A 12,344-nucleotide genomic window follows, 5' to 3' on the forward strand; every position below is an offset into this window, starting at 1 on the left:
AGGTATTAAAAACGAGATCTTGCAAGGGAATCAGTCCGACCACATCTATTTAGGCGGAAATTAATCAAGCTGGAACCCCAAAAAATGCCAATTCACTTCCTTTTTTGTCTGTATGGCAGTGAAATCCCTAATTTCATCACCTCGAGGATGACAAAAAGCTATCATATGGTGTCGCGAATAGGTCTAAAATTATATTCTAAGAGTTCTAAAACGGGTCCAGAAATGTGACTTGTTGAAACTTGTAGGAACCCTGTCGCTCCTGTTCTCTACTGTATGTTCAGTATGTGCTGCATGAGGAAGCAGCAGTCAGTCTGTATGTTCAGTATGTGCTGCATGAGGAAGCAGCAGTCAGTCTACTGTATGTTCAGTATGTGCTGCATGAGGAAGCAGCAGTCAGTCTACTGTATGTTCAGTGTGTGCTGCATGAGGAAGCAGCAGTCAGTCTACTGTATGTTCAGTGTGTGCTGCATGAGGAAGCAGCAGTCAGTCTACTGTATGTTCAGTCTGTGCTGCATGAGGAAGCAGCAGTCAGTCTACTGTATGTTCAGTATGTGCTGCATGAGGAGGCAGCAGTCAGTCTACTGTATGTTCAGTATGTGCTGCATGAGGAGGCAGCAGTCAGTCTACTGTATGTTCAGTCTGTGCTGCATGAGGAAGCAGCAGTCAGTCTACTGTATGTTCAGTATGTGCTGCGTGAGGAAGCAGCAGTCAGTCTACTGTATGTTCAGTATGTGCTGCGTGAGGAAGCAGCAGTCAGTCTACTGTATGTTCAGTATGTGCTGCATGAGGAAGCAGCAGTCAGTCTACTGTATGTTCAGTATGTGCTGCATGAGGAAGCAGCAGTCAGTCTACTGTATGTTCAGTATGTGCTGCATGAGGAAGTAGACTGTATGTTCAGTATGTGCTGCATGAGGAAGCAGCAGTCAGTCTAGTCTGAGAGAGCTGCAGAGAACAGACAGGGTAGAGGGCAGAGGCACAGGGGAACTGACGGAGCGTCCACAGTAATGGGCACATCCTCTAAGAGCGGGTGAAGTGTCCTCTCCTCTCCTCCTCTCCTCGCTTCTTCTCCCTAATTGGGGCGCATGGCTCTGCCCAGACTCCTGCCAAGAGACAAGTGAGAGCAGGGCACAGCATGTGAACATGTGGCACGGACAAAATGGCCACGGTGCATGGTGCAACACCCCGACAGGTCACTGGCCACTAGAAGCAGGTCTGTCTGTTGCCCGTGGACCTCTCTGTAGAACCACCTTGTTATTCCTAGACCCTGTCTCCTTGTCTCCCTGTCTCCCCCTTTTGAAGCCTCTTCTAGCAGCCTCAGCACTGTGGAGAGTGCAGAGTTGCTTCTGAAAAAGTTTTGGAAGCTGGCAAAAGACATTTCAGAAGAAGGCTCTCTCTCTCTCTCCTGGCCGGTGTCCAACACTCTGCATATCGCAGATAGGCTACCAAGACTGTTGGAGTAAATCATTAAGAGGGGAGGGGGGGCGGGGGGCTCGGTAAGTCGTTTTCCCTTAGAGGCTCTTAGGGGCAGTTGGGACGGGGCTGGGGTGAACAATAGGCCCCGCAGAGAGGTGATTATTGGGACATTTGGAACGGCACCCCCCCCCCCCCCTCTAGCTTGGTGGCTTTGATGTGATTGTTCTGCTCAGTAACATAGGACAGAACTTCCCTCTCTTCTCTCTGTTTCTCTCCGATCGATGGATGTAGAGCCGCAAATGAAAAGGAGGAGTGGATGTCCGTCGAATTACAGACGAGCCACCTGCCTGTGTCCTCCTCTGAGGCGGGGGGGGGGAGGGAAGGGGGGTTAGGGAGGTTGCATTTATATTGCCTCATGAGACACTTTCACTGTATCTGTTATTTCAGTTATTTCTGTCTGCTTCCTTAGCGAACGTGAAAAGTTGGACTGGTTGAGAAACGCATAGACCTTCTGGTGTGGAACCAAGTCAGGGAGATAAACTAACTGAGCAATCTTCTCTCTGTCTGTCTGTCTGTCTGTCCGTCCGTCCGTCCGTCCGTCCGTCCATCCCTCTCTCTCTGTGTCTCTCTCTCTCTCTCTCTCTCTCTTTCTCTCTCTCTCTTTCTCTCTCTCTCTCTCTCTCTCTCTCTCTCTCTCTATCTATCTGTTCATTAAGAAAACCAGAACCAGAGGCTGTTGCCTCTCTTCAATCCTTCATAGCAGCATGTTCTAGAAGGATAATCTCGGGGCAGATATTCAGCAGGATCTGAGTGAAGGGTTACGGCATGGCGTTGCTCTCCTGCCCGCAATCCACGGGAGAGTTTCCCTCTGGAGACATGCAACGTATTCATTTATTTATACAGCCAGTCTGATCGTCTGATCTCGGGCCTGTCAGATTCACATGATGGTTTTTAGCTGCTAATTTGAAGCTAATGTCGAGCTAGGCGATTTAACATCCTCCCAGGATGAACTGATGGTGCAATTTGTGAAGCAGAAGGAGGAATGAATATCATAATATCATACGCACGAGTCAGATTCTCCTTCATTAGTTTGTTTTTATTTTCAATTTAGACGTCTCGAAAGAGCCCCTATGAAGTATTATCTTCAACTGTTATCTTTATGATCCTTAGTAAACACAAACGCTTATCAATGATCACTCTCTTAGTGTTGCTTTGTTATCATCCTTTTGATTATTGCTGTTGTTGTTTTTATATATTAACATTCAGATTACTCTCTTAGTGTTGCTTTATTATATATATATATATATATATATATATATATATATATATATATATATATATGGATAGATGGATAGATAGATATATGGATAGATAGATATATGGATAGATAAATAAATGGATAGATAGATGGATAGATAGATAGATAAGATAGATAGATGGATGGATGGATGGATGGATGGATGGATGGATGGATATAGATAGATAAATAGATATAATTTTTTTGGTAAAGTTGTTTTTAGATATGAACATCCAGATTAGAGACATGAGACAGTATTGCGCCTTCTCCCCTCACTATATGCTACTTATTTAGCATTCCGTTCGTTGAACAGAGAATCTGACAATTGCGGTGGCACAATTTAGGCTTTTATTTCTACGAAGATCCACTTCTTATTTTAGATTTATGTGCTAAGAATGATTGCTGTAGGTGTGTTTATTTCACAAAGGCATCGACACAAGAATAGATCATTAGTTTATTTTACTCTTCACCTGTTTCGAGATAAGAAGATATTTTATTTCGAAGCCACACCGAAAAAAAACAGAAAAAAAAACTAATCAATCCCCTCTATATTCTGATACTGAGTGAAGCAGAAAAGTCATTTAGCCTCCGATCCGTCCGCAGGTCGTCAGAGGAGACAGAGAGAGACTCTTATTGAGGGAAAAACGAAAACACATTAACAGACAAAACAAAAGCGCACCGTTCGAGGAATACAGAATCCCTTTCCCGCCCCTCCTAGAAGACCTCTAAACTGGCTGCTAATTTCACACCTCATAATTTAACTGGTTTGTTATTTATTCGAGGAGCTTAGCTCACAAACGACAAACTCCAACTATTGTCGGAGCCTTTTTTATTCTGCTGACTTCAGCTTCCGAGGTGCAAGGCTTTCGCCTGGCTAAGCTGGTCTTGTCTATTCTCCTCCTGGTGATCTATCACTCCCCCCCCCCCACCTCCCTCCTTCTCTGTCCTGCACTCTCTCTCTCTCTCTCTCTCTCTCTCTCTCTCTCTCCCCGTCGGCCATTGTCCCAGAGGGCAATCCTTTTGTTGACCTTGTGATACCGCTGTCTTCTCCCCGGCATTCACACATAACACCCCCCCCCCCCCTGTCCTGTTTCCTGCTGACTTCATCCTTTTCCTTGTCTCTCCAGGATTGGGGGTAAATTAGTAAGGTGATGGGGGGGATGAGGGGGATGAGAGGAGAGGCAGCAGAGAGGCAGAGCCCTGGGGGCTGGGCGTGTCTACGTCAGGGGGGGGGTCGACACGTTCTGTCCTAAACAGACCGCATCCGTCTCCCCCATATCACCTGCTCAGCATTTCCTGCCTGGCTTCATTAACCATTAAACTTGTTGTTTTATGTGTCCTGTTACCTCTCCCTCCTGTTACCTCTCCCTCCTGTTACCTCTCCCTCCTGCTCTGTCATCCCCCCAGCTGTCTGAGGAGATCGTCGTGAAGTAAACGTTCACATAATCATAACTTTGATTTCCCTAGGGCCTCTGGGAAATAGTCCCATAGCCCGTCGGCTGTAAGTAATCTTGTGTGTTACGGGAAAATACTTCAGATTGACAGAGTGCTTTCTGTCTTCTCTCTGGTCCTGTTGTATGGAGGACCAAGTCTGTCAAAATTAACAATAGATATATAGATAAATAAATGAATGTATGAATACATAAATGAATGAATACACACAGTATAAGGAAATACATTTCTATATTTATTTATTCTTTTACGCATTCATTCTTTGTTTTCCACTTTCATTCTTTGTTTTCCACATTCTTTTCCACATTCATTCTTTGTTTTCCACATTGTTTTCCACATTCATTCTTTCTTTTCCACATTCTTTTCCACATTCATTCTTTCTTTTCCACATTCTTTTCCACATTCATTCTTTCTTTTCCAAATTCATTCTTTCATTCTTTCCCCCGATTATCAGATCTGTATGCAAATATGGGGGCGTGTCTTGCATGTTGTCCTCGCCCCCACACATTTTCATTGGTTGATGCCCCACGCATTTTCATTGGTTGATGCCCCACGCATTTTCATTGGTTGATACCGCGCGTGACGTGGTAAAAGTCGAGATAGTCCTTGGGCAAACCATTTTTCATTACCATATGGGTGGGCAAATTCTAGATGTGATTTTTTTATTCCTATACATCCCAGGATTATGTTTTGATATGATAGACCTTTTGGTTTGGCAGCTTATTAGTGGTTATCACCTCTTAAATGTATGGACTGCTTTTCTTCAAAACCGGAGTTTTGCCAGAAAAAGTCCCCTGCCATATCTTGCGCCCCTTCGTATGATTCGCTCGTAGGTCGGGCTGTGGTTGTGATAGAGACGTGAGACCAGAGAGTTTTTTACGCACCTGAGTCTCCTGAACAGTAGATATCGACCCCTAGTCGATCAGACCTTCTTAGGCTGAGCTATGGTCACGTTTCCGCACCTACCCCCTAACCTTATTCTAAACTAAAATATTGTCAGGGTGCAGTAATTGGGGCAGATCTCATTACAACTTAGAGGCACTACAAACAAGGAATCTTCTGTAAATTTTAAGTAAATTAAGTTACATTAATATTACTACAATATAAAACCCTGTCTCAAGCCTGGGTACACAGCAGGCTACAGAGTGCTACAGAGTAAAAACAAAACAAAACAAAAAACAGCCTAAAACATAATAAGTTAAAAACATTTAACTTTAACTAAAAAAACACAAAATAAATCACAAGAATGAACACAGTTCAACAGTCAAAGGCCTTTTTGAATAAGGGAGCCAATGTAGTGAGTGTAGAATGGGGGTTATGTGGGCGTTATGTGCTCGTATTTGCGGTCTCTCATCAGGATCCTGGCAGCGCTGTTCTGGATGCTTTTCAGAAGCAACTCTGTATGCTTTTGCCAGGAATCCCGATGAAGAGCGCATTGCAGTAGTCCAGTCTTGAGGAGATAAAGGCATGGACAAGTTTCTCCGCATCTGAGGGTTAGAGTGGGACGGAGTTTGGAAATATTTCTGAGATGATAGGAGGTTTTGCACAGGTGTTTTATATGGTCACTGAAGGTCAGGTGAGAGTCAAACCTAGGACAGGAAGGCAAGGTTGGAGACAGTCCTATAGTTGGCTAGAACCTCCGGATCCAGGGTGGGCTTCTTGAAAAGTGGGCGGATGACAGAGACTTTGAGAGCAGGTGAGACATGACCAGTTCGAAGGGAGAGGTTAACAGCTTGAGTAATGAATGGGCTGAGAATGGGGATGTATGACTTGAGCAGAGCAGTGGGAATGGGGTCCAGGGCGCAAGTGCATGATTTCATACCTCTAAGGATTTCAATAATGTGGCTCTGCTGAACCTCTGTGAAGCATGGGAGGGATGGCAAACTCCCAGGCGAGGGGTTGGTAGCAGAGGGAGACAGAGAGGAGGAGCTGGGCATCAGAGATCGAATGTTGTCTCTGCTCCTGTTGCAGCCATGCAGCCATGCATCTGTCTCTCTCTGCTCCTGTTGCAGCCATGCATCTGTCTCTCTCTGCTCCTGATGCAGCCATGCATCTGTCTCTCTCTGCTCCTGTTGCAGCCATGCATCTGTCTGTCTCTGTCTGGTCGTGTTGCAGCCATGCATCTGTCTCTCTCTGTGGTTCTGTTGCAGCCATGCATCTGTCTCTCTGTGGTTCTGTTGCAGCCATGCATCTGTCTCTCTCTCTGGTTGTGTTGCAGCCATGAATCGGTCTCTCTCTGGTTGTGTTGCAGCCATGCATCTGTCTCTCTCTGGTTGTGTTGCAGCCATGCATCTGTCTCTCTCTGGTTGTGTTGCAGCCATGCAGCCATGCATCTGTCTCTCTCTGGTTGTGTTGCAGCCATGCATCTGTCTCTCTCTGGTTGTGTTGCAGCCATGCAGCCATGCATCTGTCTCTCTCTGGTCTGTTGCAGCCATGCATCTGTCTCTCTCTGGTCTGTTGCAGCCATGCATCTGTTCGGGCTGAACTGGCACCTGCAGCCGCTGCAGAGGCAGATGTACCAGCTGTCTGACGACAACGCCAGCGGCCCCCCCCTCCCCACGGACCTGAGCCTGGCCGGACCCCCCCTGGGGAACACAGGCCTGGAGCTGCCAGACCGCCGGGCCAAGGAGGACGGTAAGAAACTCAGAACCGGGGGGGGGGGGGGGGGGGTCATTAACACTAGAACAGCCATGGGTGGGGAGGGGTCATTAACACTAGAACAGCCATGGGTGGGGTCATTAACACTAGAACAGCCGTGGGTGGGGTCATTAACACTAGAACAGCCATGGGTGGGGTCATTAACACTAGAACAGCCATGGGTGGGGAGGGGTCATTAACACTAGAACAGCCATGGGTGGGGTCATTAACACTAGAACAGCCGTGGGTGGGGTCATTAACACTAGAACAGCCATGGGTGGGGTCATTAACACAAGAACAGCCATGGGTGGGGGGGGGGGCATTTAACACTAGAACAGCCATGGGTGGGGTCATTAACACTAGAACAGCCGTGGGTGGGGTCATTAACACTAGAACAGCCATGGGTGGGGTCATTAACACTAGAACAGCCATGGGTGGGGTCATTAACACTAGAACAGCCATGGATGGGGTCATTAACACTAGAACAGCCATGGGTGGGGTCATTAACACTAGAACAGCAATGGCTGGGGGGGGGGCATTTAACACTAGAACAGCCATGTCTATGTTACCTATTATAAAAGCCGCCTCGGGGGTCATATGACCATAGTCTTTACAATGGGAATCTACTAGAACAGCCGTGGGTGGGGTCATTTGACCAAGTGAGTAAAACAAAATGTATATCTTTGCACTCTATCATATTTCAGGACCTTCCTTTCATGACTTGTCCTAGATATGTGCATTCTACCACCCAGTATCCTTACTTTTTCAACATCACATCAGGGATGGCAGCTGCTGGATTGAAAAAATCAGGTGTAGTGCTGAGGCACAAATGTGTACATTCAAGCCTGCAAACTGCGACACTTTAAATGAATGTGCAATAACACTATGTGCAATATGACAACTCTAGGGTACATAAGGTTGCAGAGAAATAGGAAATGTTAGAATATGTATAGCATAGCATAGAGTACAGCACAGTGTTTTATCTGTACAGTATAGTATAGTGGATAGTGTACATAGCCTTTATTTATGTAAACCAGCTCCTTTCCCTTCTTGTTTTTTTAGTTTTTTTTTTCTTTCCTAGCACCAGGGGAGCCACCCCTCCCAAATTTCGTTGTTTGGTACCTGTACTATAGCAATGACAATAAAGACCATTCATTCATTCATTCATAAGCTAGTATGAAGCTTTTTTCTAGTATTTTGCAGTTTTTCTGTGTAGGAGGCAGGCTAATTTACAAGGCGGCCAACTAGTGGTCGCTGTGTGTAAGTAGCAGCGTCCCATTGTAAAGACTATGGTCATGTGATCCCCGAGGCGGCTCTTATAGTAGGTAACATAGACACGGCTGCTCTAGTGTTAAACTCTTATAGTAGGTAACATAGACACGGCTGTTCTAGTGTTAATCAGGAAGTGTGCTAAACGTAGTTGCAGATACAGTACTTGGTGGCCAGGTTTCAGGGCAATGTGATTAACCTCCAAAACGCCACGAACAACAACGTTATAATCTCAACATAGCATTCGCAGAAGAACATTTGAAACCAGGAAAACTTTTCAGTCCCTTTTCCCCAAAACTTCCAAGTCTATAAGTGGCCTTCCCAGAACACAGCCCAGCGCATCATCGTGTGCTATCATCCAGCTCCTCGCTGGTTCCCGGTCTCAGCGGTCTGCTGAGAGATCTGCATTGTAATCCGCTGGAAGTTGCTGTAAGTGGAGGAAAGAAAAGTTGTTATTTGTTCCTGGAGGGAGGGAGCTGGAGGCAGCAGCTTTAGGGGACAGAGTGTCCAGGGGGCTGGAGGAGGAGGAGGAGAAGGAGGGATTAGCCATTCTGTCCTCCTTCACAACGGCTGTGATCCTTTCATCTTCCTAGTCTGGGCTAACTCTTCTGGCAGCGGTAGAAAGCGTCGTCTCTAACCCCCCCCGACACCCCAACTTCTCCACACCAGGAAAGTTTTGCTTCTCCGCCACTCAGACAGACTCAGTCACTCATATGGTTTTCCATCATAGGCAGCAAGCAGCAACAGCAGCAACAGCAGAAGCAGCGAATAAAGGTGGGATATCACAGAAGCATTACCATTTAGATGAATCCGAGGGTTGTCTTTTTCATTTAACACATGGCAGCAAAAATGTGTCTGGCTGAACAACAGTCCCCCCGGTCACTCCAGAGCTTAACACGCTGAGTGACAGCTGTTGCTGACGGAAAATCAATAGCCATGGCTTTCTAATTCTGCCTTACAGTGTGGCGTTGTCAATACAAACACTGCTGATCAATGCCTCTTCGCTAAGGTGTACAGCGCATACACCAGTGCCTTCCCCGATGCTCGTGCAATATTTGCTCTTGGAGAATATCCATCTACAGTATATATATATATATATATATATATATATATATATATATATATATATATATATATATTATAGTGTACAGTTGTTCAGTTTTTCAGAGAAGCATTTATTCATTCAATCACAGGTTCTGGGTTGAATGATTTATTAAACAGTTAATAAACACAAACACCCTCCCTGACATCTGGGATGCAAACTGGAGATGTTGTAGTGTTATAATATAATAATAATATTAATAATACATAAGACTTATATAGCACTTTTCTAGACATTCAAATACGCTTTACAAACTGAAAAGATTGAGTAGTAATAATACAAAGAAACAAAAGGTACAGTATAGTGGCCTAATTAAGGTGTTAATTAAAGTGCTGGGGACACATGGAAAGGAGAGGGGGAGAGGGTTAACTGGTGAAGGCGAGCTTGAAGAGGTGGGTTTTGAGGGCCTGTTTAAATGTTGGGAGGGTGTTGGCCTGTCTGATGTGGTTGGGGAGGGCGTTCCAGAGGGACGTTATAATATAAATATATAAAGGAACGTTATAGTATAAAAGTTGAGATTTTGTGGTGTTATAATATCACAGCTCAGAGTTAATAATAATAATAATAGCTTAGATTTCTATAGTGTCTTTCTCAAACCCAAGGACACTTAACAGATTTCATAGACAGACAGTCAGACAGACAGAACAGAAAAACAAAGCAAAGAAACAAAGACAACGAGAGTGACAAAACTCGACTAGAGGCCAAAGGCCTTAGAGAACAGGTGGGTTTTGAGGGCTGATTTAAAAGGGTAGGTGTCCAGGGTAGGTAGGGGTGTTGAAGGTGATCAGGGTAGTAGTGCAGCAGATTAAATCAATATTTCATAAGAATCGTTCACTTGGTGATACAAGCACCAAATTTGGCACAAATGATGTCCAGGATGTACTTTCTAAGAAAAGTACGGTTTCCAGCTGAAAATCCAAGATGGCTGCCACTTTTCAAGATGGCCGCCTCATCAGATGCAAAATAACGTTTTTTGGAGTAGAACTTGAATGAACAGAAATGGGTTAATGGTCCAAACATCAAAATGAATGTATCCTTACTGGAACTCAATTGTGTCAATTGAATTCCAATATGGCCGCCAGTTTTCAAGATGGACATGGCGTCTTTGGAGCAAACTCATCCTCAGGTTTTCCATGAATTTCAGCTTGGAAAGTTTGTGGTCCACAAGACTCACAGGGAGTTCTCAGGCTTACCCATTGACCAAGCTCACGAGCAGGCCAATGCAGTTGTTAAAGGTGATGGTGGTGCCATTGGCCTTACAGAGGATCCATCTGCACTGAGGCTGTGGATGGTGTCTGGACCAGAAGTTAGCCAGTTAGTCAACCAGTATGAGTTGGCATCTCAAGTCAAAGAAGCAAACAAAGATGTCAGGCATCATGAGCAGACCAGTCAGTCTCAGAAGTCCTTCACTGACAAGGTCCAAACGTTGTTTGATGTGATGAAGGATCTGGGCAATCCTTTCCAGGAAGAGTCCAAAGATCTGCTCACATTGGACACAAAAACCATCGCACATCCCAGTGCTGCTGAGCTTGTAAGAACTCACTTTGAGAAAGGTCAAGCTGCCTTCAGAGACTTTTTCAATGGTCTGGGGGATGAGGGTTCCTTCTATAAGCCCATTAAAAAGAACAAAGCCGACTTCTTTCGCCAAGAGGCAGCTGCAGCTTCCAGTGACATGAAGAAGCAGGTACTCAAAGATGACTGTCGTCTGTTCTCGCAGCTTTTTATATCGTGCCAATCACGAGAGTGTGACCTGCTTGAGTTCTTTAAGCATGAGAATCAACCTTTCCCTGCTGCACTGAGTGACACAGGGAAACTCCACTCTGGCCAGAAGTCTCAGCTTTCAAAAATTCTGGAAGCTACCATTTCTCCTGACAAACAACCAGAATGTGATGCCATTATCATTGATGGTTCCTCTCTTGTGCATTCATTGTCTCCTACGACATCAAAGACCTTTGAGGAATATGCTGTCCAGGATGTAGTTCCAAAAATCCAGACCTACTCATCAAAGTATGAGCGAACAGATATCATTTTTGATGTCTACTGGACTTCAAGCCTGAAGGCTGAAACTAGGTCAAACAGAGGTATGGGAGGTCGACGAAGAGTGACAGACAAAAACAAACTGCCACCCAACTGGAAAAGCTTCCTGCGAGACAGCAACAACAAGACTGAGCTCTTCATGTTCCTAGCCGACAAGATAGTGACCCTGTGTCCCAACAATGTCATAGTTGTGACCAAAGGGGAGCAGGCTCTATCAAACAAGCCCATCAGCCTTGAAGGCTTAAGTCCATGTAACCATGAGGAAGCTGACTCCAGAATCTTCATACATACTCTTCATGCAGCCAAGCAACAGATGAAGTCTGTGTTGATCAAGGCATGCGACACAGATATTCTTGTTGTTGCAGTCAATGTTTTTGCGACTCTTCAGGATGCAGGCTTAGTAAGGCTTTGGGTAGAATTTGGCCAAGGTCAGTCCATTAAGTGGTTGCCTATCCATGACATGGTGCTTTCTCTTGGCCCAGAGAAATCCAGTGGCATGCTGTTCTTTCACGCCTTCACTGGCTGTGATGTTGTGTCAGCTTTTCGTGGCAAAGGCAAAAAAACGGCATGGCAAGCATGGGAGGTTTGCCCTGAAGTGAGCCCTGTCTTCAAAAAGCTCAGTCAGTACCCACCTATCATAGAAGATGCAGACCTCAACATCCTTGAGAAGTTTGTCATCACCATGTATGACAAGCAGAGCACTACAGGCAAGGTTGATGAGGCAAGACTAGAATTATTTGCGCGGAAGCAAAGGTCTTATGATGCCATTCCACCGACAAGCGCATCCCTTGTTCAGCATGTGAAACGGTCTGCCTTCCAAGCTGCCTGCATATGGGGCCAGGCAACAGTGTGCAAAATGCAAATTGAAAGCCCTGCCAACTGGGGCTGGAAAAAAGATGGTGAGGTCTGGCAAGTGGTCTGGACAACCCTTCCACCGATTGTTCAGACGTGTGAGCAGTTGACGAAATGCGGCTGCAAGACTGAATGCAGAGGACGATGCAAATGTTATCGATTCGGCCTGAAGTGTACCCAGTTGTGTGCCTGTGAATGTGAGGACTAAAAGAAGAAACAGCCATGATTGCCAGCCATGTTTTGCTCAGAATTGTACAATGCAGCCTATGCTTGGACATGTTTTCT

At 45.4% G+C, this 12,344-nt stretch overlaps 1 protein-coding gene across 1 annotated transcript in view; it reads left to right on the plus strand.

Annotated features, from left to right (window-relative positions):
• Window positions 1-12,344, plus strand: part of tenm4 (teneurin transmembrane protein 4) — a gene marked incomplete at both ends in the record, with an annotated part of 257,838 nt that overhangs the window by 82,380 nt on the left and 163,114 nt on the right. Inside the window, one exon of the mRNA XM_080526836.1 lies at window positions 6,626-6,796. Within this exon, the coding sequence (XP_080382962.1) occupies window positions 6,626-6,796 (171 nt within the window). The remainder of the gene's footprint in view (window positions 1-6,625; window positions 6,797-12,344) is intronic.

The sequence above is a fragment of the Nansenia antarctica genome (assembly GCF_963989245.1).
Source record: "Nansenia antarctica genome assembly, chromosome: 1".
Classification (NCBI taxonomy): Eukaryota; Metazoa; Chordata; class Actinopteri; order Argentiniformes; family Microstomatidae; genus Nansenia; species Nansenia antarctica.